Source organism: Microtus oregoni, unplaced genomic scaffold, assembly GCF_018167655.1.
Source record: "Microtus oregoni isolate MIOR12 unplaced genomic scaffold, Mior012 000017F_ref0000208, whole genome shotgun sequence".
NCBI lineage: Eukaryota > Metazoa > Chordata > Mammalia > Rodentia > Cricetidae > Microtus > Microtus oregoni.
The window spans coordinates 1923036-1950455 of NW_024543076.1; the positions used below are offsets into that span (position 1 = coordinate 1923036).

Here is a 27420-nt window from a genome sequence, read left to right on the forward strand (position 1 = left end):
ACAGATGCCAGTCCTGAACTTTGAACGAGACTTTATGAGCGTTTGGGATCTCATGTAATCCAAGCTGGTCTGGCACTCACTGTGTGACCAAGGGTGGCTTAACTTCAGACACCCCCCAACACACACACCCTGCACCTCTATCTCCTGAGTTCTAGGATTAGGGGAATCCATCATGCCAAGTTACACAGTACCTGGGCCTTGCGTACTAGGGAAACACGCTTCCACTGGAAACACATCCCCAGATCTTGATGGCCAAGTCCAAGTCCTGTCCGTGTTATAGGGACTAGAGGGGACAGACTGATGGTCAGCATTTGTCAGGGAGACTCGCCATCCTGGTTAAATGGGCAAGCAGATGAAGGGTGTTTCTAATCTAGGAGAGGCCTCAGTTTCCTGATCTATAAACTTAGAATTAGGCTAAGCTAAGAGTATAAAATAGTCACGGAGGTGATAATGGTGCAAATAAGACAGCAACTTATTCTGTGGAGCTGGGAGCCCAAATTCCTCTATTCCCAGTTTGCAGTGCACGACTGTTCCCAAGGCTACCTCACAACCCAAGACGGCTTCCAGAGCTCTGGCCGTTACAGCCTGTGTTAGACTTTCTACTGCTAAAACAGAATCTTCTCAGTACAAATGAAAAGGAAGAAAGATTTCAAGGGCTTGTAGCTCCAGGGGTTTCCGTCTGTGCTCTCGGTTCTGTGGCTGAAGCTGTGTGGTGACTCTGAACATCATGGTAAAGGAAAACCATTCAGCTTGTGACGTGAGGAAGAGGGTGTGGATCCCGCATGTCCCTTCTGCTCACGTAGGCACAGCACACTGCAGAAGGCTGGCCCGTGAAGTCTGTTCCAGGTGGTCAGTCCTTATTAAAGGCCAATGATGCCCCTGCTGAAGAGATGTGGAAGGCAGATTCCTGCAGAAAAGCTGCACACTATAACTTGGGTGATTGTCACCACAGTGGTGGCTTTTAAATGAGATCGTTCCCCCCAGGAGGCTCAGCCTAGTGCTTGGCTCAGAATAAGCACTGTGTGACCTTGACTGTGTTACCTCTCCTGTCTTGCTGTTGTCTGGGCTAAAAGTCTCCAGGTTAGAGCACCTTGGCACCAAGATCCCAATTCTAATTCTGGCCAGCAGGGGGAAGTATTGTCAAGGACAGGCAAACCTGAGTTACCTGCCTGCCAAGGGACAGGGCCAGAGCTGCAGAGCACAGAGTGGTCCTGGCCCTTGTCCACCCTCTACCTGGCTACCAGGTGTAATTGATGGCACTCAGGATTATCAAGATCACACATCCAGAGTGAGTCAAGGTGACATTTTTTGGTTTTCATCCCTTGTGTGTTTTTCCTAAGCCATTTTAGCATTTAAGATGGTGAAATCATGTTATATTAATAACAGCAAATACTTCAGCACTTCCTAAATGTTCGTCTCTTTACTCAACCATCCCAGAGCCACCCAAGACTGGTGGTATTACAATTTCCACCTAATTTATTAACAATTTACCATGATCTTTTCCACGCCATTAGAACCTTGTTTAGCCGCATCATGTTTAACAGCCATGTGACAGGACAGTCCATTACAGAATGACTTCACCCAGAGCAGACCCATGGGAGCTGGGGGGTGGGATGGTCTGTAGCTCTTTGTAATTCTAACAGCTCTGCTGAACATCCATGTACTGCTATCTCCTTCCCCATTATTCCTCAGGCAAAGACTGTGAAAGTCATTGGCTTCCAGAAGGGTTGCAGCAGCTTCACCCAAGGAATGGAAGTACCCATCTGTGGTGGGCTGGCTGTCCTGAGTATCTAACCCAGTTCCCCTCAGGTAGAGGCCAGAGAGGGTGACACCCGTTCACCGACTGGCAGAGAGACAGCTTAGCCAGTGAGGGAAGCCTGGGGGCCTGCCTTCAGCCTGGGCATTCTTCTGCCCCACTGCTTGTGGGCACCAGAGGGGAATCAGTGTGTGCACTCTGTGGCCCATGGTGGGTGGCTGCTGGTCCATGACTCTGCTGGCTCCAGGGTGGATGTGTGCAGCCACTGGTGTAAAGATGCCTGCCTGCCCTCGCCCAGGCAGGGCTGGCTGTGGGGTGTCTGTCCCCATAGAAGACACTCTATGACACTACGTTCAGTCTGTTCTTAATTACCGTGAGTGTGGACATGGGAATGCAGATGTCCAGCCGTCAGAGCTATATGGGTTTATACCTACCCCAGCACATATTCACAGTGTGAAACTAAACTGTCAGTGCTGGAAGCATGGGCAGGGTGTGGCTGGGCTTGGATCCCTCGGCCTCTGCCCCTTATGCCTTCATTCCAGCCTGGCACATGCAGGTTCTTCAGCACTGCACCCTCCTCCTGCACCCCGGGGCTGCAGGCTTGCCTACATCCTGTCTGGTCTATATCTGGAATGTGCTTTGCTTCCCTGCACTAGGCTCATTGGGCTCAGTTCTCTGCCACTGCAGAGTGGCCCCCATCCCCTCTGCCCCCCACTCTAGCATCTCTTCATCTCTCTGATTCTCTGTCTCCTGTCCACGCCCTCATCTTGCCACAGTGCCCTGGGTTACTGGGAGGAGAGCCCATACTGCTCTCCAGGCTCCTATTTCCAGTGGAGAAGTGGGCAGCGGTGCCATTATCTACAGTGCTGGAAAACTGGATCCTTCCCCACCCAACCCTCCCCGTGTGGGAGCTTCCCGGGCCCAGCTAATCCTGTCTCATCTTTTTCAGCTACGGAATGGAGCTCCCTTCCCCCGGCTCCCCAGTGACAAGCTGAAGGCCGTCATCCCACCCTTCCTGCCCCCATCCAGCTTCGAGCTGTGGAGCTCGGACAGGTCCCGCACTTGTCACAACGGGAAAGCAGACCCCACAAAGACAGTGTTGCCCCCAAGAACCAGCAGGGCCCACCCTGTGGGCTGCGTGAGCACAGACACTGTAAGTACTCACAGAGATTCAGATGTGTGGCAAGCAGAGGGACCTCAGATTAGGGTCCTACATCACAGCTGCTTTGTTCTTTAAAGTGAGCCATGTCCTTTAGTCTAGGTAAATCCTACCAAAGAATTAAACACATGGAAGGTTAAAATGCTGCAAGGGTTGTGTCTGGAACCTCTGTCCTCTCTGGGGAACACAGTTTGAAGATCTACACTAGCTTTCCAGCCTCTCTTCCAGCTGCTGAGGCAAGGGAAGTGACCTGGGAAGTGACTTTCTATCACTGTCCTGATGGGGGTGGGTCAAAAATCAGTTGTGGCTTCTAAGGAACTCTATAATGCTGCTCAGGGCTATGACCAAGAGCACATGCCAGAGAGCCACTGTATGCACTCTCGGTGATTCTGTGCATGGAGACTCCTGTCTCTTTGCCCACAGTGCTCTCTAGCCTGGAGCTGCCCACCGTGGACCTTGTCAGCAGGACCAGGTGGTCTTTGGCTGTGTAGACTGTCTACACTGTGGTTGCAGAAAGTGGGTCAATTGTAGATGAGGATTTAGGACAGGCCCTGCTGCTTTGGTGACTGAGTGACTGCATATGCCTGGGACTTCCCCTGAATCTGTATGACAGGACTGTCCCAGGGCTGAGCACTCAGGTCCTAGTAGAGACAGGGATGCTGGTGTGTTGAGTGTGCAACAAGGTGGGACTGTCAATCAGCACATCCCCTAAGATCTCTTCCCATGGCTACCCTTTCTGGGAAATGCCCCCAACCCCAGGGGCCTGCATATCAACACTGATGCTGCATCCCCTCAGCACGGTGTTCACCGACTCCATGAAACACAGAGCCTACAAGGGGTGTCTGAGTACCCAGAAGACGAGTATGTGTTGTGGGGGCTGGGTGGGCAACCAGGAAGTCCTCCAGGAGCCCTCGGCAGAGGGAGAGTGCAGATGTGAGGCCTCCCTGCTCTGTCACTTTAGGCTGGATGTCTTCTTACCATGCTGTGTGTGCTGCGGTGTATGTGGGTAGGGCTGTGCCCCCGCTGACGCTTAGAGTGGCAGTTCTGCCCAGTAACATAACACTTACACAGACTCTTCAGGGCATACCCTGTCCTGTGGCTGCTGTATCTCCTCAGCCCCTGCCTCTGGGATCTCAGCTTCTTTGGTCAGAATTCCCTATGTTACAATGAGGCCTGAGATTATACTTAGGGAGTATCTGGGTGACCCAGGAAGGTTCCTGTTCTATTCTGTTCTGTTCTGCTTTTGTTTATTTTTATCTTATGTTTAGGAGTGCTTCTAGTATGCCCAGGCCAGGACTGAGGACAGGCCATAGAGGAGGCAGGTCTGAGTGGCCAGCAGGCCATTGCGGATCAACAGAGTGGGTGGTTAGAGTGAGCTTGCACTCACAGTTTGTGGTCAGGCTCTGTGGATGTCCAGGGTGCTGGGGCAGGAACTACGGCATGACAGCAGCCAAGCCTTTGAGACCAAAAGACGAGGTGTCGTGATAAAGAGTGAGGGAGATGGCTGGTAGAGGGCTTGTGCCACAGCGGGGAGCAGGTCCTCCTGGAGGGGACGTGGTCAGAACACTGGCACTGGTGGAACTGGCCTCCTGGCAGGGAGTTGGAGGATGTATTTCAGGAGTTGTTTTAGTTGTAGGGGATGTTTCAGCAGCAGAGGTAGCATGGCAGAGGGAAGCTGGACCCAGATAGACCTGTCTTGGATATACTGTGACTCTCAGGGAGTGGGCTCCTTCACACTGCCTGGAGGGCACCGTAGCCGAGAATGAAGTCGAGTGGCCAGTGTTGGGCTCAGCCTGAGTTAATGAGTTGTTAGCAGTGGGAGAAAGCTCTTTCCATGGGGGAGGGACCCTGGTGGGCACAGCATGGGTGCATGCACTACTCTTCTGCTATGCGGGAAGAAAGGCCCAGTCCTAACTGGTCCCACCTTGCATTTGCAGGCTGCTGGCAGGCCAGTGAAATTCCCCAGCATCTCCCGAAGCCCCACCTCCCCTGCCAGCTCTGGGAGCTTCAACCATTCACCTCATTCCTCAGGAGGTGCCAGTGGCATTGGGGGCATGAGCAGACTGGGTGGGGAGCTGCATAACCGCTCAGGTGAGTAGCCACAGACCCGGGAGATGGCATGGTCCCTGGCCAGCACACCAACTGGCTCTGAGCTCCGTCTACACTCAACACCAGAAATGGCTGCACTCCAGCCCACTTCTTGGTGTGGCTGGAGAACTTTCAATGAACTAACAATTCAGGGTTGCTTTCACTCATTTTCCCGAGATGAAGCCGGATGGAGAAGGAAGAAGTCAAGTCCATAGTGTTTTTCGTACTTGTAAAAACGTTATAAGAAATGGGGAAACATGCCAAGGGCTTTCCGGGTGCAAACTTCTTGAAGGCTGAGCCTCAGGGGGCTTCTGTTCTACCATCCATCAAACGGACAAGGATACCCAAGTGCCGAGTGGGAAAGAGACGTACCCAGGCTTACCCAGCAAGCTGGAGGCAAGGAAGTGTCAAAGCAGGGGGTCCCAGAGTTCTAAGCCACAGCATACTTCCAAGTCCAAGTCCACCCAAAGACTTTAAGGACTAGCCAAAGCCAGCTCTTTGACAAGAACCCACCGTGGCAGGCCACTGCATAAGGCATATATGTATCTGGCAGAAAAAACACTCAAAGACCAGATGAGCCAAAAGACAAGAAAGGTGGGGGGTAGGGAACATAAGCTCACCCACAAGGGCTCACTCATCACCAACATTTTTGCTGTAACTTTGCAGTGTTTTATTTTGTACATATTATGAATATTTATAGCCAGAATGGTTTATTGGACACTGTGCCAGGCACGATGCTGAGCCATTTAAATGGTCCCTGAACAATTCGTTTATGTTATCCTCTGCATATTACAGATGAGGGAGCTGGGGTTCCAGTGACCCACCTGAGGCTATGTACCTCTGAGGTGAACCCAGGCTGTCTGCTGCAGTCCTGAGGACTAGGGGGGGGGAATGTTGGGGGGGGGTGTCTTCTGTGTCACCAGTGTTTCAGGTGGATGTGCGCATGTCTGCTGCTGCTCTTCGGTGCTCTCCACCCTGCATTCAGAGCTTGGTGTGGCCGCTGCATAGTAAACTCTGTCCTATAGTCCTGCTCATGCAAATACTCCCGAAATTTAAAAAGAATTAATTTATTTTGTGGTGTGACTGTGTGTGTGCGCGCATGCTTGCACACATGCCATAACAGGAGAGTGGGGGTCAGAGAATAGTTTACAGGAGTCTGCTCTCTCCTTCCACCCTATGGGTCCCAGGGATTTCCCTGAGGTCTTTAGGCTTGGCAGATGCCTCTAGCCTGTGAGTCATCTTGCTGGCCCCCAGGTGATACTTCAGGTCTATCCATTGATCTCTATAGTCTAAACTCCATAGCTGCGCCATCAGTTTGCCTTTTAAAAAAGTTAGTGCAGTTAGCTTGTTGCCAGCAAGCTCTCTTCTATTACCCGCCCCCACACCGTGAGGTTGGCAGTCACTAAGTTGCTCAGGCAGGCCTTGAACTTGCAGTCCTCCTTCTCAGTCCTCCCAGTAGCTTCAGTTCCAGGCCTGCACCACTAGACCCAGCTAGTCAGTCTGCCCTATGTTCCAGTGCTGCCAGGGGATCCTGGCAGGGAGTAACCAACAACAATGCTACATGAGCTCCTGTTGCCAGTGGCTTCCTGGGAACAGCCCCAGGAATTAAGTGTCTGTGTGTCCATCCCAACCCCTCTCCATGGAAGCTGAGGGGGAAAATAGCTATTAGGATGCCATTAGAAGCCAAGCTCTCAGAGTTCTGTGGGGTTAGGGATTTATTCATGCTGGCCCTGGGACGAGCAAAAGCAAGCTGGCTCTTACTCACCCTGCTTCTCACCATGACAGCGGCACCTTCCCCCACCCCAGCCCCTTTGAGCCCTTGTGTAGAACTCTTCCCTGCCCGAGCCTTGAGCCAGCTCACAGTCCACCATGAGGCAGGACGGACTCCTGCCCTGGTGCTCACTCTTGTCTCTGTCTCCTCAGGTGGCAGCGTAGACAGTGTCTTGTCCCAGATAGCTGCTCAGAGGAAAAAGGCAGCTGGATTGTCTGAGCAGAAGCCCAGCCAGCGGTCCAGTCCCGTGGGGCCAGCACCAGGTTCCAGCCCGCCTGAGCTTCCAGCCTCCCTTGTGGGCAGTGGTGGTGGCTCTTCCAGTGGAACTTCCAGCAGCAAGGTGCTTGTTCTCCTGTGACCCACATGTGGAACTGGGGTGTGGGGTCGGAGGGAGCCTTGGGGTACTGCAGTCGTGGCCACTCCTAAGCTTCCTGCAGAGGTCTGAATCTGCCCCCTGCAGGCCTGTGTTCACCTCACCTCTTCTTCAGTGGGGATAGGGGTGAGCCTTGCACACACTGTTCACTGTTGAGAGCAGAGGGTCAACAGGGTGGGCATAGCCTGCTACACTAACCCCCAACTCACTGAGCTACATCACAGCTCTTAGGTTCGTGTCTCAGCAGAAATGTCTGTTTTTGCCCAGCTGTTACTGGCTCCACAACTTTCCCTTATCCCAAGTCTCAGAAAATCCTCAACATTTAAGTTCCTTTTATAATTTGGTTCCGGAAGTTTCTCCCTAACACATGAACTTATTTCTGTTATGTTCAGAATTATTTATGTGAAGGACCTGTATAACTATGTTTATTTTAGAGTTCAGCTATAGACCAAAAAGTTCCTCCTGATATTTTGATGCATTTTCTTTATCAGACACAGAAAGTTATGTAACTACTGTATTTCTCTTTTCACATTTTCTACTTGGCTACTCACAGCTATGCATCAAAATAAGTCTACTAGCTGAGGGCTTTTGGGATAGTTTTCTCCTTTGTTGTCTAAACGTTTTCTTCTGTCCTGATGGTTTTATTAACAGTGTTAGGTGTCACTTAGCTTTCTGTCGTTGCTGTTGGAAATAGGCATGTAAGCTATTAACTGTTACCTCACGTGTTCATGTCTGTCAACTCTAACAACATACAAGTATGTTCTGATGAAAAGAAATCAGCTGTCATAAGTGTTTTGTTTTAACTTTTCAGTCACTTGAGGGTTTTCTAGGAATCTTCCTGTTTCTGATGCGTAGCTCGGCTCTGCTGCACTTCTGCTCCCCTCCTGTAAGCGTGCCAAGGTCTGTCTTATGCCTTGGAGTGTGATCTGTCTTGGTGAGAGTCCCATAGCCACTTAAGAAGATGTGTATTCTCTTGCTGTCTCTGTGAATATCCCTGGTGTGGTTGACTGGTAGGTAGTGTGGTTCATGTGCTCTGTATCCTGATTCCCTGACTCCATCAACTCCCCCAGAGGAGTGGTAGCATCTGTAATTACAACAGGGGGGTCAGATATTTTCTTTTTAGATCTATTGTTTTCTGCCTCGCTTACTTTAAAGTTCTACATACATTTATTTGGGACTGTTTTGGTTTTTGTTTTTGAGGCAGGAATTCACTCTGTAGACCAGACTGACCTCAAACCACGCACTTCCCTGATGGGGAACTAGGATGCTGTCACACCAAGGGTGCTCACAGCTGACAACCTGTACCAAGGGGGAAGAAAAAGCGACAGAGTAGAAAGGAAGAAATCAAACTCCTGCCCTTATGCCGTGTGCCTGACCATATATGAAACTATAAGGAATCTCTGTAGATGTCCAGGGCTAATAAACTAGTTTAGCAAGCTCAGAATAGGAGGCCAAGGCTGGGCTGCAGTCCACAGAATACAAGAGTACTGCAGTTCATAGAATAAAGGGGTAATACATGAGGTCAGTTGAATTTCTTTATACTAACAGTAAACAATTAGAATATTATAAAAAAACCCTCAATTTATTTTGTGTGTATGAGCTTTTTGTGTGCATCTGTGTATCTGTAACATGTGTGTTTACAGGTGCCCACAGAAATCAGAAAAGGATTTGGATACCCTGGAACTGGAGTTATCAATGGGTCTGAGCTGCTATGTGGGTGCCGGCAACTAAACCTGGGTCCTCTGTGCAAGAGCAACAAGTGCTCTTAACCACTGAGCCATCTCTCCAGCCCCAACAATTAGACTTTTTAATTTGACATTTTATAAGTATAATTTACATAAGATTATATGAAAATGAAATGTGTTTAAATTTAGTAAAATGTGTAGAATCTGTAGGTTGAAAACTGTGGAGCAGCGGTAAATCTAAGGGGCTTAACTCCATGAGAAGATGGGAGGCTCAGTAGTGTTTAGGTACAAACCCTACCCCTCCTGGCACCCAAGCCCAGGCTTCTTGGTCTTGTTGCTGCTCTGCATCTCTCAGTCCCAGCTAGATGTACTGTTGAGTAGGTACCACTGTGTTCCAAAATACAGCATCCATTCTCATCCTCTCCAGCTACCGGTTATGGCTTCAATCTTTGTTTTATGCCCTGCGCAGAAACTGGACCCCAGCAAACGGCCTCCATCTGAAACATCTGCTGCCTCTAAAAGCACGTCCCCTACCCTCACACCCTCGCCCTCTCCCAAAGGCCAAGCTGCGGAATCCTCCGTGTCCTCCTCGTCCTCCCATCGGCAGTCCAAGAGCAGTGGGGGCTCCAGCAGCGGCACCATCACAGACGAGGGTGAGTTCCCAGAGGTCCCAGTCCACACCTGTTCCTCCACCGCGGTGACCTCGCAGCACAGAACCATGTGGTACCTGCCAAGATCTTACATCTCTTCCCTTCCCCGGTTGTTAGTGCGCTCAATGGGATTTGAGTATAGGCTGTTGTGCTGATATGCACAGACACCTGTAGAAGGCCCTTCCAAATCCAATTGCTCCATCTCTCTGCACTAGACAAGTCAGTATCCTACAGCTGCTAGTGGGTGGGGGAGGCTCTATTCAAACCAGCTTAAGAAAAACACTTTAATTGGTTCATCTGATGGAGATGTTTGGAGCAACCTTCAGGTGAGTGTGGACCCAGGGGCTTTGAGAATGCTTTCTCCAGATCTCAGCAGACCTCAGTGGGCAGCTTCAAGCTTTTTTCATCTTCACCACCCAGCTGAAGGAGCAGTAAATACTCTATCAGTGGGTCCAGGCAAAACTTCAGGGGTTCAGGTCACAGAGACCTCCCCACCCGTGAATTCTCAGCACACAGACACCACACTGATAGTCACTGCTGAGTGAGTGAAGAAGGAACCCATTCTCCATGACCTTCTTTGAACTCACTACCTCAGGACCTTTGCACCTGCTGGTCACACTCCCTGGATGCTGCCCAGTGCTCTGCCCTCAGATATCTGCATAGCTTGTTCCTTCATTTATTGTCAGATGTCTCTCTTCCCCCTCTGTCAAACAGCATCTTGTTCCTTGTCATCCATCCACCCTGTTCTCCTCCCTTCCTGCCTTGGCTGTCAGCCTGTGTGTTCTCTGTTCGGTGTTTCTAGTCCAATAAGTCCCTCCTGAGCATGTCCTTGATTTCTTCTAGTCCCAGACACTGCTCTGGGCCCTCTCCTTGCCCGACCTTGTCTGATGCCCACCTTCATACCCTGATCTAAATCCTTCTGGCTCTGCTATCCCTGCTCTGGGGAGGTCATGGGCTCCATGCATGTGAGCCCCCTCCCCCCAACTCATCTGCCACACCTGCCTACTCTGGTGCCATTCTCACCCAGCTGAGGACTCTGGCCTCAGCCACAGCATTGAATGCATGCTCTGCACTGGCAGCTTCTATTCCCAGTAGCTAGAACTCCCCGCATCTGCTGCTGCCTGCAGCCTCGGGACCATCAGCCCAGGACACCCTGGTCTCCACAGACTGATCTTGGCTTTCTAGAGAGCTAGGGCCTGGAGAGAATAGCTGAGCATACCTACTAGCCACAGTCACCTGGGGTATAACCCCAAGATATCTTTCTGTGCTAGGGCTCCTTAGGGGCTCATACTAATATCCTAGAGAGGTGCAAGACCCACTCCTGCTGTGTGTTACAGACTCCAAAATGAATGTGTGTGTGTGTGTGTGTGTGTGTGTTTAATCCCTATCTCTTTTTCACAAAGACGAGCTGACTGGAATACTTAAGAAGTTATCACTAGAGAAGTACCAGCCCATCTTTGAGGAGCAAGAGGTAAGGGTGTTGTTCTTGGGTGTCAACTAAGACTTACCATTAAAACAAAGACTTTGCACGTGTGGTTCCCTCCTGTCCACCTGCGACTATTGTATCTGAGTCCTTCCCAGTGGCATGGGGCCTGAGTTTGCCTTTGGGATAGAAGTCTGTAACCAGGCACTTTTCTGAATTGAAAGCAAGTTTGTTGTATGGGCTTCGCACAAGCCACATGTTAATCCGAGTTTGGGAAGTGTCTAGAAACAGTGTCAAGGGTCATCTGAGTGCGCACCTACAAGCACTCAAAAACCACATTTCAAATGGGCGTGGTGACTCATGTCTGTCATCCCAGCACTCAGATCATTGAGGCGGGAGGATTGCTACAAGTCCCAGGTCATCCTAGACTAAAGAGTGAGAGTATCTGGGGGATATAAAGGAGAGAGAAAGAGAGAGGGGGAGGGGACCTAGAGAGAGACATTGAGGCTGAATTCAGAGTGACAGCCACTGGGTATAGGCTTCCAAACAGGGAATGAAAATGTCCCAAAGCTGGGGTGTAGTTCAGGTGTAGACTGCTCACCTAGCATCCTGAAGTCCTAGCTTCATCTCCCAGCACTGCACCTACCAGGGATGGTTGTGCACCCAACCCCAGCCTCCAGGAAGTGGAGGCAGGAAGTTCAAGTTCACCCTGGGATACTTGAGACCATTTCCCTGGAAGGATGGCCTGATGCCAGGTGTGCTAATCCAGATGCATACTTTAAGCACAGCTGTATTTGGTGAATTGTAGAGCAGGTGGGTTATATAGCAATCAAATTTTAAAATTCACTGTATTTGCCCAATAAATCCCCCTACAGGCTGCCAGCCCTGGGCTGTGGTCACTGGTGTAGGAGTCTGCTACAGCTTGGCACGTGACAGCTGTCTTGAGTACTGTCACTTATGATCCCCACCAAACCTGAGACACAGGGAAAGCTCCAGACACAGATGTGTGTGCAGCCTTCTTCCTCGGTTTTCCTCCTGTCCTGTCTTGTCTGTCTCCTTGGTCTTTGGGACTCCCACAGAGGTTTCCTCGTTTCCAAGAGCCGTCTCCTGATTTCCGGCTGCTGCCTGCTCTGCTTTGCCGTGCCCATAGACTCTGTCTCAGAATGTACCTCGCTTCTGATTCATGAGGTGTGTGACCCTCACCCAGCCACCACACCCACACTCTGTGTGCAGGGTCCGGGGCACAGGACTGGGTTTGTTGGGTATGGGAGCATGTTCCTGGCCCCTGGGTTTCAGGCTGCTGCTGTCCCACATGTGGGGTGGTGGGATGTCTTTACCTGGGCCACTTTGACTATCTCTCAGCCCCAATTTCCTGGAACAGAAGTCTGTTAGCTTTTCTCCTATAGCAGGGCCATCTCTTCAGCACCCAGGTGGGCCGGGAAGGCAGGTAGCATATCACCTGCACAGACAAGGGGCACATGGCCCTGCTGGTATCTCTGCCACAGTCCCCTATGGCTCTTTCTCTCGTCTCCTGCCCCTGCTTATCTCTCACTCTGTCCTTCCCCAGTGCACCTCTCTTGTCCTGTGGAGGGGAGGGTGTGCTGACTGCTCCCATGCAGCCTGTTAGCTGCATACGGCCACATGGGGATTCCCTGCCTAGTGGCAGAATGTCGAGTCCTTCAGATCCCTGTCCCCAAGATGTCCCAGTCTTCCCACAGTGCCTCTGCTGGAAAGCCAAGGGCTAGGGCTGTGAACAGTTAGCTGTCTTTAAGAGTCAGACCGGACCTGGAAGTAGTGAGTCATAACGGGTTCATGTGCAGGAGGGGGAGTGTCCTACAGAGTGTCCCTTCTCTCCCCAGGTGGACATGGAAGCCTTCCTCACTCTCACCGACGGCGACCTGCAGGAGCTGGGTATTAAGACAGATGGTTCCCGGCAGCAGATTCTGGCCGCCATCTCCGAGTTGAATGCAGGCAAGGTACTGTGTTCTAGCTTCCTCCCCGCCTTGTTCAAACACCAAAGACCACCAGGGTCATCATGATGGTCCCTCTGTGTCTCCTCTGGCGGGTGACAGAGGTGTCCTACTTGTACACTTCTTTTGACTGAGAGCCCACTACCTCCCCATGCAGCCTGTTCCTTCTGCGGATGCCTCTCCTGCAATTTACATACGTATTTCCGTATGTGGTTTCAACCGTGAGGGATGAGTATTATGTTTGACAACCCTGGGATCAGACTAGCTGTGGGTGGGATCTCAGGACATGGCATTCCTTCCCTGTCCTGTCCATAGTATCAGGACTAGGGCTGTTGCATGCACTAAGGTTCCTAACAGAGCCTCCCAGCTGCCCTGCAGTGTCCCATGGTGGGACCCTACCTGCTGAGCTACTATCCTTGTACCACTTACAGATAAGGAAACCAAGGCCCAGAGAGGCGGAGAAGCAAATGGGACAGCTGGGATTTGAACCCGGGCTATTGGGTTTTAGTTCATGTTTAATCTGTATGTGTCTGTTGCTGCTTCTCACCTGGACAGTGGGGGAGGGGAGCTCTCCTAGGGCTGAGGAAACAGATACCTCTGCCTTTCCCCACATCAAAATTGGGGGCTAGGGCTTTGTTGTGAGGATCCTATTGCATCCCCGAAGTTGTGCAAGTGAGAAACCTTCCCCATGAGCCAGGTAGGAACCCCTAGTCATACCTCAACTAGAGACAAGACCCCTGCGCTAGGGTCTCCCTTCAGCAGCCATCACTGTGGGCGCTGGGAGCTTCTGACTCGGACTGACTCAGCCCGGTGATGAGGTAGTCGTTTCCCTCCAGAGCAGTTGGGGTTTTCCAAGTGTCCACTGAGCCTCGGCCGCAGTCAGTTGATGAACAGCCACAGATCTAATGGGACCTCTGTGTGTGCTTCTGTTCTGTCCACAGGGGCGTGAGAGGCAGATTCTACAGGAAACCATTCATAACTTCCACTCTTCCTTTGAGAGCAGCGCCAGCAACACCAGGGCCCCCGGCAACAGTCCCTGTACGTGAGCCTCTTTGCTGTGACCATCAGTGTGAGCGCCCTGAGCATCAACACCCCTGCATACAGCCGGGGCCCAAGCTACTGCCCCAAATTGCCACTTTACATATTGGCCCTTTCACTGGTCCCTCCACCAGAACAGCTCTGGTGATACTTGTCCTATAGGTAGAGAGACTGAGGACTCCTATGGGTAGAGACTGAGTCTCTCCCAACATTCCATTAGTGTGCTCCTGGTTGGTAGTGGGGTTCATACAGTGGCGTGGGGACCCCTACTACCCCTGGTGACTTACCATCCTCAGGAGTTTTAAAGTCTTTGCTTCTGACAGACCCAGCTTCTTCCTAAATGCCTTTGCTCATGCTTCAATGGCCTTCAGTCATCACATGGCTCTACCTGGGTGCAGAGTAGGCTGGGAAATGTAGTTCCTGCAGTGGCTTAAGCAACACTACCCACAGATAGGAGAGAGAGGTGGAAGGTAAGCCCTGCCTGCTACATCTTGCTGCAAAACCACCTCCTGTAGCTAGGGATGAGACTTAGTTGGTAGAATGTTTGTCTAGCGTGAAGATCCAGGTTCAATTCCCAGCACCACATAAATGATGTGATGATATGCGCCTGTAATCTTAGCACTCATGGAGGTGAAGTCAGGAAGATCAGAAGTTCTAAGTATTCATTGGCTACGTGGTGAATTTTTGACCAGCCTTAGATACATGCAACCATTTGCTACAACAACAACTTCTAACTCATTCTTGGTAGTCCCGGTCATCCAGTCCTGGCCTTTCTTAGTGTCCCTACATACGCACATGGTTCTTCTGTGCTGCGTACATCACTACCGTATCTCTTCACTGCGGCTTCTGCACAGAAGCAGCAAATGTCAGGTTACAGGATGCTTTCCTCTGCTGGAAAGCCTGGAGACCCACTGTGTGGGTCCTCCTCCTTTGCCTTCCCTATCTACAGGGTAGAGAGCTAGGGAAATGAGGTTCTGGGCCCCATGATGCCCTCCAGAGTCAGGTACGACTTTCTGCACATAGCTGGAGACTGAGGCACTGTCTCCGACTTTGGAGCTTCAATCCCAGCACTTGGGAGACAGAGGCAGACATATCTCTGTTAGTTTAAGGCCAGCCTGGTCTGCAGAACAAGTTCCAGAGCAGGCAGGCCTATACAGAGAAATCCTGTCTCGAAAAACGGGGGGGGGGGGGGGGGGGGGAAGGAGTTTGGCTCAGAAGACTGAAATATAAACTTTGGGGTTTCTTTTCTACCTTATTAATGCTGTGACCCTCAAAAGTTAATTGGCCTGTGTATTCTCTACTGTATGATATTAAGGGTGAGACTGGCTTTTCAAATCCACTCTTTCTATTTTGTACTGGGTGCTGGGCATAAGAGAGAAGCTGGAGATGTCTGGAGAATCTTGATGGGAAAACTGTGAGCAGGGAGTCCCAGTCTCAGGAACAGCAGGAAAGAGTAGGTTCTGTGCTGTGGACTTGGGGTCAGGGCCAAGGCCGGCCACACAGCTGGCCAGAGATGTGGTAAGAGAGGCCTGTGTACCTCAAGCATTTGGTTTGCAGGAGGCGCCTAGAGACAACGGTTCTTCTATGAGCTGTGCTGGGCCATCTCTTATGTGTCCCTCCATACTCGCTGTTAGAGGCCTTGGCCACCACGTTGCCAGAGCCTCATGTTTTCCTCTGATGACCCCGTGGATCCAGTGGGTGTCTTGTTCCTCACATCCCCTGCTCACTAAAACTGTTAGTAGATAGGAAGGCTTCTGTCTAGTAACTACCCTCAAAGGCCGTGGTTCTCAACCTTCTGAATGTGACCCTTTAATATAGATCCATAAAATTATTTCTGTTGCTACTTCACAACTGTAATTTTCTACTGTGCGACCCACAGGCTGGGAACCACTGCTTTACGCAGACATGCTCACTAAGTTTGTGTTATGTGCCCAAGCTTCTTGGCATGGTCATCTGTCCTCCGCACTGGTTAATGCCACACTGTAATGAGGAAGCAGACTCAGGAGGCAGAAAGCAGCCCTAAAGTAGCAGTGCTGAGTGCGTCAGAGTGGGTGGCCGACATGTCCAGGCCCTCCCCGTCCTGTCCATCTCTGTAGTTAGATGCAGTAGTGCTACTTGTCATGGGTGACCAGTGTCCTCAGAGGTGACCCCTGGCTGAGGTTCAAATTCCCAGCATTGAGTCTGAGGCTATGGGTGTGCTGCCTGCTATTACCCCATCTTGCATGCCTACATGATCAGGATGGCTCTCAGATGGGCACCTGTGAGACAGGTGCGCTAGAGCTGGCTTCTACAGGACAGGCCTCCCGGACCTCACCTGAGGGCTGGACAGCGGGGTTCATGTGAGACAGACAGGCTCTGGGCGATGCCATTCTTACCCTTACTGCACTCAGATGGTTCTGAGCCCCTTCCTCCCATGCAGCATGCTGATTGGCAAGAGTCCTGGCATCCTTTCTGAGCCGTCACCATCTCTTCTGGGGACCCTTCTCTGCTCATGGTTGTTCCCAGCCCTCCAAATGACTTCCAGTAATTCCCAGAATGCACTCTGTGGAACACTAGTCCCACAAGATGTTAGGTTTTGACGGGAGGGTTTGTGGAAGTTGGGTCAGGTTCTCTCTCAGAAAGGTCTGGCAAACACTAGTCAAAGCCAAAGATATGAGATTGCCCTTGCAGTGAGGCACCTCCGTACCTTCATTGTGCTGGGCTGCTTCATGAGCCACAGAGCTGGTGCCACTTCTCATGGTGGCTTTTAAGGTGTTCTTGCGAGACCAGGGTCCCTTGAACACCTGAGAAAGCCCTGATTCATCTGGAACAGTGACAGCTGCAAGCTACTAGGAGTACTCAGTCTGAGCCAGGCTGGAGTCCTCAGGAATCACCACCTCTGTTCTCAGTAGCCCTGCAGGGGTGGCCTACTTGTCTGCTTGGCCACCTTGGCTCAGCTGGCAGGAACCCTGCTCAGTGGGCTTCTTGTCCACTGCACAGTGGGGGGCGTTCTGCCCAGCATCCTGCTGGAATGTTCTGGCCACCTCTTTCTAACCCACACCATTCCAAGAAGGCTGGCAGAATTTGTAAGAACAAAGTTTCCTTTTTTTATCCTTTTGTCCTTGGAACATTGATTGAGCATCTGCCCCACACCAGACCCACTTGGCTCTGAGAACACAGAAAGACTCACTATGGCCCCTGACCAGCCAGCCAGTGGGAGCCATGTAGGGATGTGTGATAACATGTATGGTGAGCCAAGCACTCAGTCATTAGTGAGATCCCTGGCTCCACCTGGGTGGTCCTTAGGGCAGGTGTGGACATGGCACAGTCGGGGATGGGGGGATAGGTAAGTGGCAGCAGCTACCCTCATTGGATTATGTCCAGGGAGTATGTCCGCTATGTCACCGTCACCTGACGTCCCTTTTTGAAGTGAGCAGAAGCACTAGAAAGAAACCGTGTGTGGGGCGGGGCGGGCCCAGCCCTAGCTTAGCCACTGTTCCCCAAGCAATGCACAGAATGCTGCTTCATCTCCCAAACCTCAGTTTTCCTTTTGACATTACCAGGGAACAGCTGTCCCAAGGTGCCAAAATCAGATGGAGGCCAGAAAGCCCCTTTTGCCCTGGAGCTGTATAGATGGTAGGAATCTCAAAAATGGTTTCATGTTTTAAATCTGTTCCTTCCCCTTCTCCCTCTTTCTTCCATCTGTCCATCTACGATGATATAAGCCATAGCCGGATGGGTAAAGGCAGAAGAAGCAGTGTCTAGCAAGAGGTAGCTGCAGCTGTGCAAGAGGGAGCTGTGGTTGTGATGGCTCTGCTGGCATCGGAGCCCTGGGATATTGAGGGTTGAGCAGAGAATCGTCGCCCTTTCTCTTGCCTGGATTATTTCTTCACTGGAATGCACAGCAAGTGGACAGAAGACTGGCTGATGCAGTGTGCAAGGGCCAGGGATGCCCCTCTCTTGCTAATGCTTTGGAGAAGCTAAGATGGAGTCCAGATGGCTGCAGATGTAAACCCTAACCTCGACATGCAAGTAGGTGCTACCCTTCTAGGCCTGGGACCCTTCCAGGAAAGATGCTACACACAGGTGAAGCCCTGCAGAAGGTGTGGTGCAGCACCCCACTCTGACTGTCCTTGTTCGTTTTAAGCAATCACCAGCGGGTCCTGTTCAACATGTGAGGACACGTAATGCTGCCCCTAAGACGCTGGGGCCAAATTCCGCAGGCTGCTATGGAGAGACAGCCGAGACACATGCGAATGTCACACTTTCCAGGTGCTTCCAGCAGATCGGCCGGGCTCCGCCTGCTCTTGGGGCACTGCTCTCCAGGAGCAGACTTGGACACACGTGTGGTTGCAGCCCAGTGGGAGCACACATGGACAGTGAGGTGAAGGTGCAGGAGGGCGCCGTGGATGAAGAGCCACACACGAGAGCACCAAGCCCACTTCACTGTCTTCAGCTCCTCCAGGGCACCTCAGAGCAGGGTCCTGCTTCCCACCGGAGCCCCCCCCCCCCCACCAGACCAATAGACACAGGCATCTTCATCAGGATACCCGGGTGGCAGGGCTGGGGTGTGACTTTGTCCCAAGCCACACTAGGGTGTCTACACCCAATGGTCAGAGCTGGCGGTGCCGTTTTGTTTCAGCTCTGCGGTTGGTTCTCATTTTCTTCACTTCAGACATACATTATTTCCACATAAAGACTTGATTCTTGGAAAGACTTTTGCTTGCCAAATTGCATATATTAAAAATGGGGAATATGTCTACTGTCTTTGTGCTCTTCAGGGCACAGCATGCAGTGGGGGTCCCTCCTATGCCCCTGTAACATGTTGCAGGGTGTTTCTGTGTCCCGCCTTACTCCATCTCCACAGTAACCCTTTGAGGCAGCTGGAACCGTTAATTCAGTTTGGGGACTGTACACACTGATAGTAACCGGCTTTGTGAAGGTCAAACCCAGCTAATGAGGGACACTCGTTTGAATGCAGGTCTCACCTCTGAGTCCGTCTTCCTGCTGTCTGGCTGCCTGTCAGCAATGAGTAACCCAGCCAGCAACCAAACAAATGATACTTTGTCATTTCCTCCTTGGAGTTTGTTTACAGTGGGGAGGGGGTACAAAGTGCTATAAATAGCTTGGAAGGCTCTCCTTGTTTCTGTAAAGAACTGTGCCTCAGCCACCTGGAGCACAGGCAAACAGAAGGTCTGGTGTCCAGGTGTGTGAAGACGGGGAGCCTATGGACAGGCCAATTCTGCATGAGGAAGAACACTCAGAGACCAGCGCTGCCAGGAGGGAGCTTCCCCCAGAGGGGCACAGAGGTGCCCTGTGTGCTGAGCTAGCTAGAGTGGAATTCAGACTAGTGAAGAATGGACTGGCAGGTGTCAGTAGTAGGTAGAAGTGACAGGAATGGGTGCCCAATCGCAAGTTACCCTGACACCAGGTCATCACAGTGAACATGAGAGCCTGATGGTAGCTTGAGTTTTACTTCTGAAATCCACATCTCAAAAGAAACACTCTCCTGGGGCCCTTTTCAGGTTTATTTCCCGCCCCCCCCCATAACCATGAAAAAGTAGGAAGCAGGAGAGAGCTTTCAATAAGGAAAACACAGAATGTCCACCCAGCCAGTTTGGCTGGGGTGAAGCGCAGTGGTAGAGTGCTTGCCTCTAGGTGTGCAAGACCCTGGTATGGAGCCCAGAACCGGAAGGTGTAAGCACAGTGTATATCTAACCCAGAAGTTCCTCAGAGCATTTTCAAAGGGATTGGAAATCATGTTCCAGCATGGCCTCACCATCACAGATGCATGGAGGTGGCGGTGCCTGGGTCTTGGTTTCTTCTGTTGCTGCTGGTCAAAGCGTATTGAGGAGGAAAGGGTTCATTTGGCTCGCTGTTCCACGTTATAGTCCACCGTGGCAAGGGAGTCCAGGAGGCTGGAGCTTGAGGGAGGTGGTTGTGTCTGTAGTCAGCAGAGCCAGGGACATGTGCCCAGCTCTCCTTTTCGTTGTCCAAGGCCAAATTCATGAAACAATGCCACCCACATTCAGCGTGTGGAACACGATTAATAAAAATTCAGAGACAGATACTGGGGTTCAACCCGAAGGTAAGAAAAGCAAAGCAGCCAGTCACTTGCTCTTAGCTCTGCCTCAGTCTGAAAATGATGATCCTGCCTCCGGGAAACCTCAGAGTGTGACTGAGACCAAGAGCTCCTCTCTCTAGTGCTGGGATTAAGGGCGTGCGCCACTACTGCCTGGTTTCTATGGCAAGCTAGTGTGGCTACTGGGATTAAAGGTGTGTGTCACCACTGCCTGGTTTGTAAGGTTGATCAGTACAGCTATTTTACTCTCTAATCTTTAGGCAAGCTTTATTTGTTTAAATACAAATGAAATACCACTACAAGTGTAGATCTTCGCACCTCAGGAACCTAAGAAAATGCCTCGCAAGCGTGCCCACAGGCCAACCTAATCTATAGGCCGTCTTTCCCCGAGACAGGTGATTGTAGATTCCGTCAAGTTGGCGTTAACCATGACACCAGGTGTCCACCAATGTATGTGGTCTGCCTATAGGAAGGAATGTTACTCAGTTGGCACATGCCTTGACCAGGATGAACCTGAGACTGGCCCTAAGGGAAAACCAAGACGAGAGACCACAATGTCTCCACAGCAGCAGATCCACAGAGGTGGAAATCATGTCAGTGGTGGGTCAGGCTGGACTGCGAGCAGAGAGTGACTGCTGACGGGGAGGGTTTTCCTTAGGGGCTGTATGAGCACAGTGGCGTGGCTCTGCTGTTGTTTTCTAGACCTGGGCGGTGCCGGGTGAGCTCTGCTTGCAGCTTCAGTTACCAGACATAGGAGACGGGAGGGGAGGCTGTGGGATGCTCATGGCCTGTTGTCCAGTGGCCTTCCACCCTTCGAGTCAGTCTTGTTCACCTCTGCTGCCCTCTGAGAGATCGGTACCTGACCTGGGTTGCGTTCATAGACATGGGCCCACAGTTCAGAGGGGCCTAGATATACTGAAACTCCAGGCCAGTGTCCCCGAAGCCCAGCACAGCAAGTGCTTCAGAATGGGCTAATCAACTCCCTTCCTGAGGTGAGACTGTCCCCTAGGGTAGAGTCACCACACTCGACACCCTCTCTTTTCTCCAGTTCTCAGCTAATTGCAGCTCATTCGGCAGAGCAATTGTCTCTGCTCATCAGCAGATGGATGTGGGGCTCAGAGCTTGTCACATGCGTGGTCACCCACTCCTTCAGGATCTGCTCAGCCATTGTTCAGCCACTGAGGCCCCGCCTGAGGACTCCGCAGCCCCTTGCCGTGCACTGCGCCCCCGTGTCTGTGCTCTGCGCGCTGGCACCCAGTTGGCGAGTTTCGGACAAGGGAGCTGGAGGTTAAAATACACAGACAGAGAGACAGCGACACGGGTCATCCTTGAATTCCCCAAGAATGCCCCTTTATTGTGTTCAGGGGCAGATTATATAGAGATAGCCACGCCCCAGCCAAACCCACCAGAAACCACTCTCCTGCCATCAGGAACTCCTGAAGGTCTCATGCTCAGAGCAGCTGTAGGCACTCAGATCAGGGGATTACAAGAAATTCAGGATCTGGGGTCTCACTGCTCCCAACAGCCCCTCACATACTTCTCAGTCCCCTTTGTTCCCCTCTTGCCACCCAGTCCCACTGTCCTGTCTACAAATGTCCATTCAAACGCTGGAGGCCAGTGTCTTGATTAGGGTCAGTACTGTGATGAAACACCATGACCAAAGAAACCTGGGGAGGAAAGGGTTTGTTTGGCTTACAATGTAGTCACTGAGGATGTCAGCAGGAACCTGGAGGTAGGAGCTGATGCAGGACCATGAAGGGGTGTTGCTTACTGGTTTGTTCCTCAAGGCTTGCTCAGTCTGCTTTCTCGCTCACCAGCCCAGGGATGGCACCGTCAATCACTAATTAAGAAAACGCCTTACAGGATCGTCTGCTTACAGCCCAGTCTTCTGGAGGCCTTTTCTCAACCGAGGTTTCCTCCTCTCAGATGACTGTAGCTGTGTCAAGTTGACAAAAAGCCGGGCTGCAGAGCCATTTACACTAATGTGGTCTGCCTCCTGGAACCCACGTAGAATAAGGGGGTTAGGGCCACGCAGCGTGGGGAACCAGTGGTAAGGGCCCACAGTTGGAGAGCTTTGCAAATGGAACTACTGGGCAAGCCTACTTCACTGTGTCCTTAGGGATCGTGGGAACTGGGTAGCAAGCTCATCCGCTGAGGCCCGAGCATCGTCAGAGAGGCACAGGGGAAGCCCCGGGAGCCAAGCCAAGTCCTTGCCTTGCTTGTCATCCTCTGGAATAATGGCTGTCCTGGCTCAAGGGGCAGGTGTGACGCTTAACTGGCAGCCCGAGGGCGCGTCACCAGGAAAGCACTCCCGGGCACCAGAGCTCCTAGTCATTTTTTTTCTCCTGTCTGTTGTGTAGGGGTCAAGCCAAGTGAACTGCTCATCAGCCACTTGGCATGGCCACATTGACCACCACAGAGTTGGGGACAGGCAAAAGAACTGGTGATGGGATGTACCAGCCAGACTGATTGCAAGAATGAATGGAAAATATTTGTTAATTGGATAGCAATTAACTTAATGTGCATACTTCAGTTTGCGAAACCACAGTCATACAGAATACGGGGCAAAGAAAACTGGCAGGAAGAGCAACACCAGGTGCCGGCTGTCAGTTCCACTTCGATCCCCCTTCTGTCATGAGCTTATGTGTGTTCGTTGGCATTCCCGAGGAAGGATGACTTTTAAAAAGTAATTTTTGTTTCTAAAGCTTTGGCCAAGTCGTTATCAATGAGCGTAGTTTTGTCATGCAAGATATGGCCTGTTGACATCTTTCCATGCTCTACTGAGTGTCCCAAGGTCAGGAACAGTTACTGCCAAAACCCCATGGGGTCCCGGGATGGGCAGGACCTAGGCAGCAGCCTCAGGAGCCCTTCTAACAGCCTTCTACCTGGAGGAATACTGTACGCCAGCTCCTGCCCACACGTCTAGAGCCCGAAGCTTCTGGAGTTTTCTACAGATATGACCATGCCTCTCTGGACAATGAACCACTCAGAAAACTCACACAATGCTTCATAAGTGACAGTCCTGCACTTAAAGCAGGGTCTCCTCCCCAGGTCATTCATAAGCGAAATCCCTACATCCCCTCAGGGATGCGCATTGTGAGAAGTTAAGTTCTATGCTACCTCTATCACAACAAGCAAGCATTGTATGCTGCTACCTCGCACAGACATGCCTAACCTGCAGCCTGCAAGCTGCGTGCATCACATAGCTGTGTGACCCAACACATCTGTAGATGACAAATGTCATGCTGCAGTGTCAAAATATTAGACACTCCACAGGGGGAAAAAAAGTCAGGCGGTGGTGGCGCACGCCTGAAACCCCAGCATTCAGTAGGTAGAGGCAGGTGGAGTTTGAGGCTGGCTTGTCTACAGAGTGAGTTCCAGGACAGGCTCCAGAGCTACACAGAGAAACCCTGTTTTGAAAAACCACACACAAAAGAGGTTGGACACCTGTCAGACTTTCATGAATCGGGTTCCACAAGCAAAGTAATCCACCCAGTGTCTTGTGGGTAATCAGGTTGATCTTAGATGTCCTTCAAATACAGTAGGCATATACTGTTTGTCTATATATACATTTATTCATATGTAATCTCCCACCCTTTCAAAGGCATCATTATTACCATTTTGCAGATAAAGTGAGATTCTGAGAAGTTAACTTGGTAAAGATGCCGCATCTTGATTTTAGCCCAGCTTACAAGTGAAATCGACCACTTAAGAATTGAGGAACCATAAGCACAGCAGAGGGTGTGCTGGAGGATGCTCATCCCACCCCGGGTCCAGAGACATCAGACCTGGCTGGAGTCCTGCTGACGGCAGCGAGGCTAAGTGGAGCAGGTAGCCTGCCTCTGGAGCCTGGGTTTCCCTGAGCAAAGCAGAGGGACAGCAGATGCTCCATGGCAGGGCTGCAGTGAGGAGTGAGGTCATAAACAGAGCGGGGTGTCACTGTGAAGTGCAGTGTAACTCACTAGCTAATGGCTTTATTCTCCTGGGCCCCTGACTATGGTGGAAGAGGAAGAAGCTTGGAGAATGAGGAAGTTGCAGTAGGTGGAACTTCAGGGTTGCCATGGGAACCAAAACTCCCAGGCTGATCAAGGCAGGAAATACCATCTGGCTTTAAACACCAAAAAAGCCTCCACTCACACCGGACTTCTTTCTGTAAACAGCAAAATTAACAGCATCCTCGGGTACCATGTCAGCCCAGAGCGAGCAGGAGACGGCTTGTCATTCACTTGCTGTCCATGGTCAAATCTAGACAGAACCCCTCAGGAGATTCGTATTCACCAGCTGTCACACCCAGAGTCTAAGTCACTCAGTAACCCCGAGCTAAAATGGGAGAAAAACCTCCATCTCAACCCCAACCCTTTCCCAGGCTTTGCAAACCTTGATGCAAGAGTAAAAGTGATACCCAGGGTCGGCAGTGAGGAGGACAAGGGTCTCAGCAAGCCCAGCGCTGGAATAGTATCAAGGAAGCAGGGGGTGGCACCCACCCGAGATCACACACAGGTCAATGACAAAACAAAGTCACATTTTCAATGACTTCAGTCTGACTTTTCCTTACCACACCTGCCTTTGCTGCGGCCCCAGCCTTGCAGTTTGCTCCTCCGGAAACACTAGGCTTGGGACTTCTCGGGCACCCCATGGGCTCTCTGCAGGCTCTCAGTCCACATCTCCCAGGGGTCCAGCAAGGGGAAAGCCAGTCCATCGCTGGTGTCTTTGTGATGTGTACCCGCTAAAATGAACAGGGATGCAGTCTTTAAACAACAGGGGCTGTGTCCTTAAAGGACTCAGAATCTAGGGGAGCGCACTCTTTTATGACAACCCCACAGGCTGAGCACTTATAGGGATGGTGACTTTTATCACAGGGACTGCCAGGAGAGAGTACACCTGGGAGTGTGGACTCAGAGTGGCTGGGTGTGCTGTGCAGCCTTTCTTGCCCTCTCTGAGCCTGCTTCTACATCACAAAACAGTGCTGTGGAGTGTCTCAGGCACCTGCCTTCCAGTCTGAAGTGCTCGGATCTGAGAACCTGTTGCTCCTGGAATCACCTGATGCCTTGTTCACCAAGTGACACCAACCAAAGTTTAAAGGCATCAGTCCCTCACTGACTGGGCTCTAGAAGTTTCCTGGGAGTGAGTCTTAGAGGAAAATGGCCTCTATGCTCTCTCAAACTAAGGGACAACTTGAGACGGGAATGCCCACACGACTCTAGACCCCTTCCACTAACCTGTGAGAAAGGGTGACTGTGGCTGAGCTCTTGACTGTTTGCCCGAAGTCACCTACTACACACTTAGCTTCATTACTGCGTTCAGGGAAGGCTCCTTCTGCCTTCCTCACTTGTCATGGGAAGTCATGACTCCTGGGGCTTTCGCTTACCAGCTCGGGAACAACAGGTCTTTCCAGCCTCTGCACCTGCTTGGAGCTATAGGAACTACCTCCCAGGAGGCTGCAAGCTTCAGCAGCCAGATGGGGGATCCCTGGGGCTGCCAGCGCTCTGAGCACTGCCTAAGCCGTGGGGGAGGAGAGACCTGGAAATACCATGTGTGACTGCTGCTCATCTGGCTCCCAGGGCAAGAGAATGGTGGGGAGGATGGGGAGCAGCCTGAGAACACAAGGAAGACCAGGGCTCCAATCAAATGGCTCCGTGATTCAACTCAACCAAGAGAAAGGATGGTCACCCTGCCCGATAGTGACTACATCATTTTGGAACCTCTAAGTCTCAATAGCTTTGCCCATAAAGTGGGGAGAGTAAGTCCTTCCTGTTGTGGTGATGGAGGAATTGAGTGAGAAAAGGTGTCCCTGGTACAGCCAACACAGCAGGTGCTTCACCATCTGTAAAGACCTAATGTAGGGGTGCCCTGGATGCCTGTAATCCTAGCCCTCAGGAGATGGAGGCAGGAGGCCCACCATTTGGAGGCCATCCTGGATTACATAGCTACACTCTGTCTCAGAACAAAAGTCTCCTTAACTAGGCATGGCAAAGCAGGCCTGTAATCCTAGCAATTGGAAAGCTGAGGCAGGAGGATCACAAGTTTATAGCCAGCCTGGGCTACAACAGGTCAATCTTCAAGGGCTGGGGAGCCCTTCAGCTGCACCCACATCTAAGTGTCCTCAGGGAAGGTGCACACACTGCAGGTCAGGGGACAGGGCACCTTAAGCAGATGGGGTGCTGTATAGAGATCCCCCTCGGCTTTCTGTCACACTGGCATGTGTCTGACCCCCATACTTGGATGGCCTCTACAGCTGTGAATTGGGTCACATTGTGAACCTTTCGACAGTGTGCAGGGCTGAAAATGAACTTGAGGTGTGCACACGCCCTTGAGACAGACACCTGAGGGGGTGGGAGCGGATGTGCCCACTCTCAGTTTTCCTTCACTTACGTTTCCCTGGAAAGGACCTGCTTTGGAAGCCAGCTGTGCTCCGCACGTAATGCGTATCTTTCCCCCCAATTCAGCATTGCTATTTCCAGCTGTGGTGTCGCTGGTGATGACAGTGTTTAGCATGTGCTCCGGGAAATTGATGCTGCAGAAAACTACGTCTTCGGTGAAGAGCCTTCATCCTGGGAAACAGGGCAGAAATCATGCACCTCCCAGAATGAAGGGTCCACCCAGGGCCAAGCAGGAAACCTGGAGGAACACGGTTCCCACTCCCCACAGTTCCCCATAGCTTAGAGAATGCAATCCAGGGCACAGGGAGGACAGGACCTGCCAAGTGGGGATTGGCTCATATTTTTGTTTTGCTGTTTACTGGGGTAGAAGCTCATACTGTATAGCCTAGGCTGATCAAACTCATGATCCTCCTACCTCCGCCCTCAAGTCCCCAAATTCTGGGGTTACAGGTGAATGCTACCCAGCTCAGGCTCCTTTAACAGGTACCAAAACCATCATGAAGCCCTAATAAAGTAATAATAATGATAGATTGGGGGGGGGCACGAGAGCCAAAGATGGAACGGAAGAATACAAAGTGAACGGCCCTATCCACATCTGACAGGACCCAGAAGGGGTGAGCAGGCAGATACAAAGTGTTCAGCACCCAGGTCCACAAGGGAAGGGAAGAGAAGTCCAGCCTCAGGAGTAACAGAGGGACACGAACATTGTCTGTCTGTCCATTTCATACCAAAGGCTGGACAGACAGACAGGCTCATTCCAAAGCAGACGTGGTTTGTAACAGCTGGCGCCGTCAGTTCCGCAAAACAGGCTGTTTCATTTTTTTGTTTTGTGTGTGTGTGTGTTGAGGTAGTGGCTCATGTGGTCCAGGTTGGCCTCAAACTCAACTGAGGGTGACCTTGAACTGTGTGTGTGTGTTTTGAGGAAGTGTCTCAGGTGGTCTAGGTTGGCCTCATAGTCATCTGAGGGTGACCTTGAACTGTGTGTTTGTGTGTACGTGTGCACGCATGTGCACACATGCGAGCACTTATAGAAGAGTGTGGAGGGCAGAGGTCAGCCTCGGGTGTG

General features: G+C 51.4%; 1 protein-coding gene across 3 annotated transcripts in view; it reads left to right on the forward strand.

The window, feature by feature from the left end:
* The window catches only part of Anks6 (ankyrin repeat and sterile alpha motif domain containing 6), a 34275-nt gene extending 15496 nt beyond the window's left edge, over window positions 1-18779 (forward strand). Inside the window, exons 9-16 of one of the 3 annotated variants that reach the window (XR_005975849.1) lie at window positions 2706-2909; window positions 4853-5006; window positions 6927-7114; window positions 9302-9485; window positions 10886-10953; window positions 11985-12093; window positions 12765-12881; window positions 13817-13831. Coding sequence is in view for 1 of the 3 variants with exons in the window: in XM_041667849.1 (XP_041523783.1) it covers window positions 2706-2909; window positions 4853-5006; window positions 6927-7114; window positions 9302-9485; window positions 10886-10953; window positions 12765-12881; window positions 13817-13913; window positions 17618-17667 (1062 nt within the window). In the remaining 2 variants the exon portion in view is untranslated. Of the gene's footprint in view, window positions 1-2705; window positions 2910-4852; window positions 5007-6926; window positions 7115-9301; window positions 9486-10885; window positions 10954-11780; window positions 12094-12764; window positions 12882-13816; window positions 13914-17617 lie in introns of those variants that run through there. The other 2 variants (XM_041667849.1, XR_005975850.1) reach the window with 2 other exon arrangements.
* Window positions 18780-27420: the final 8641 nt, after the last annotated feature.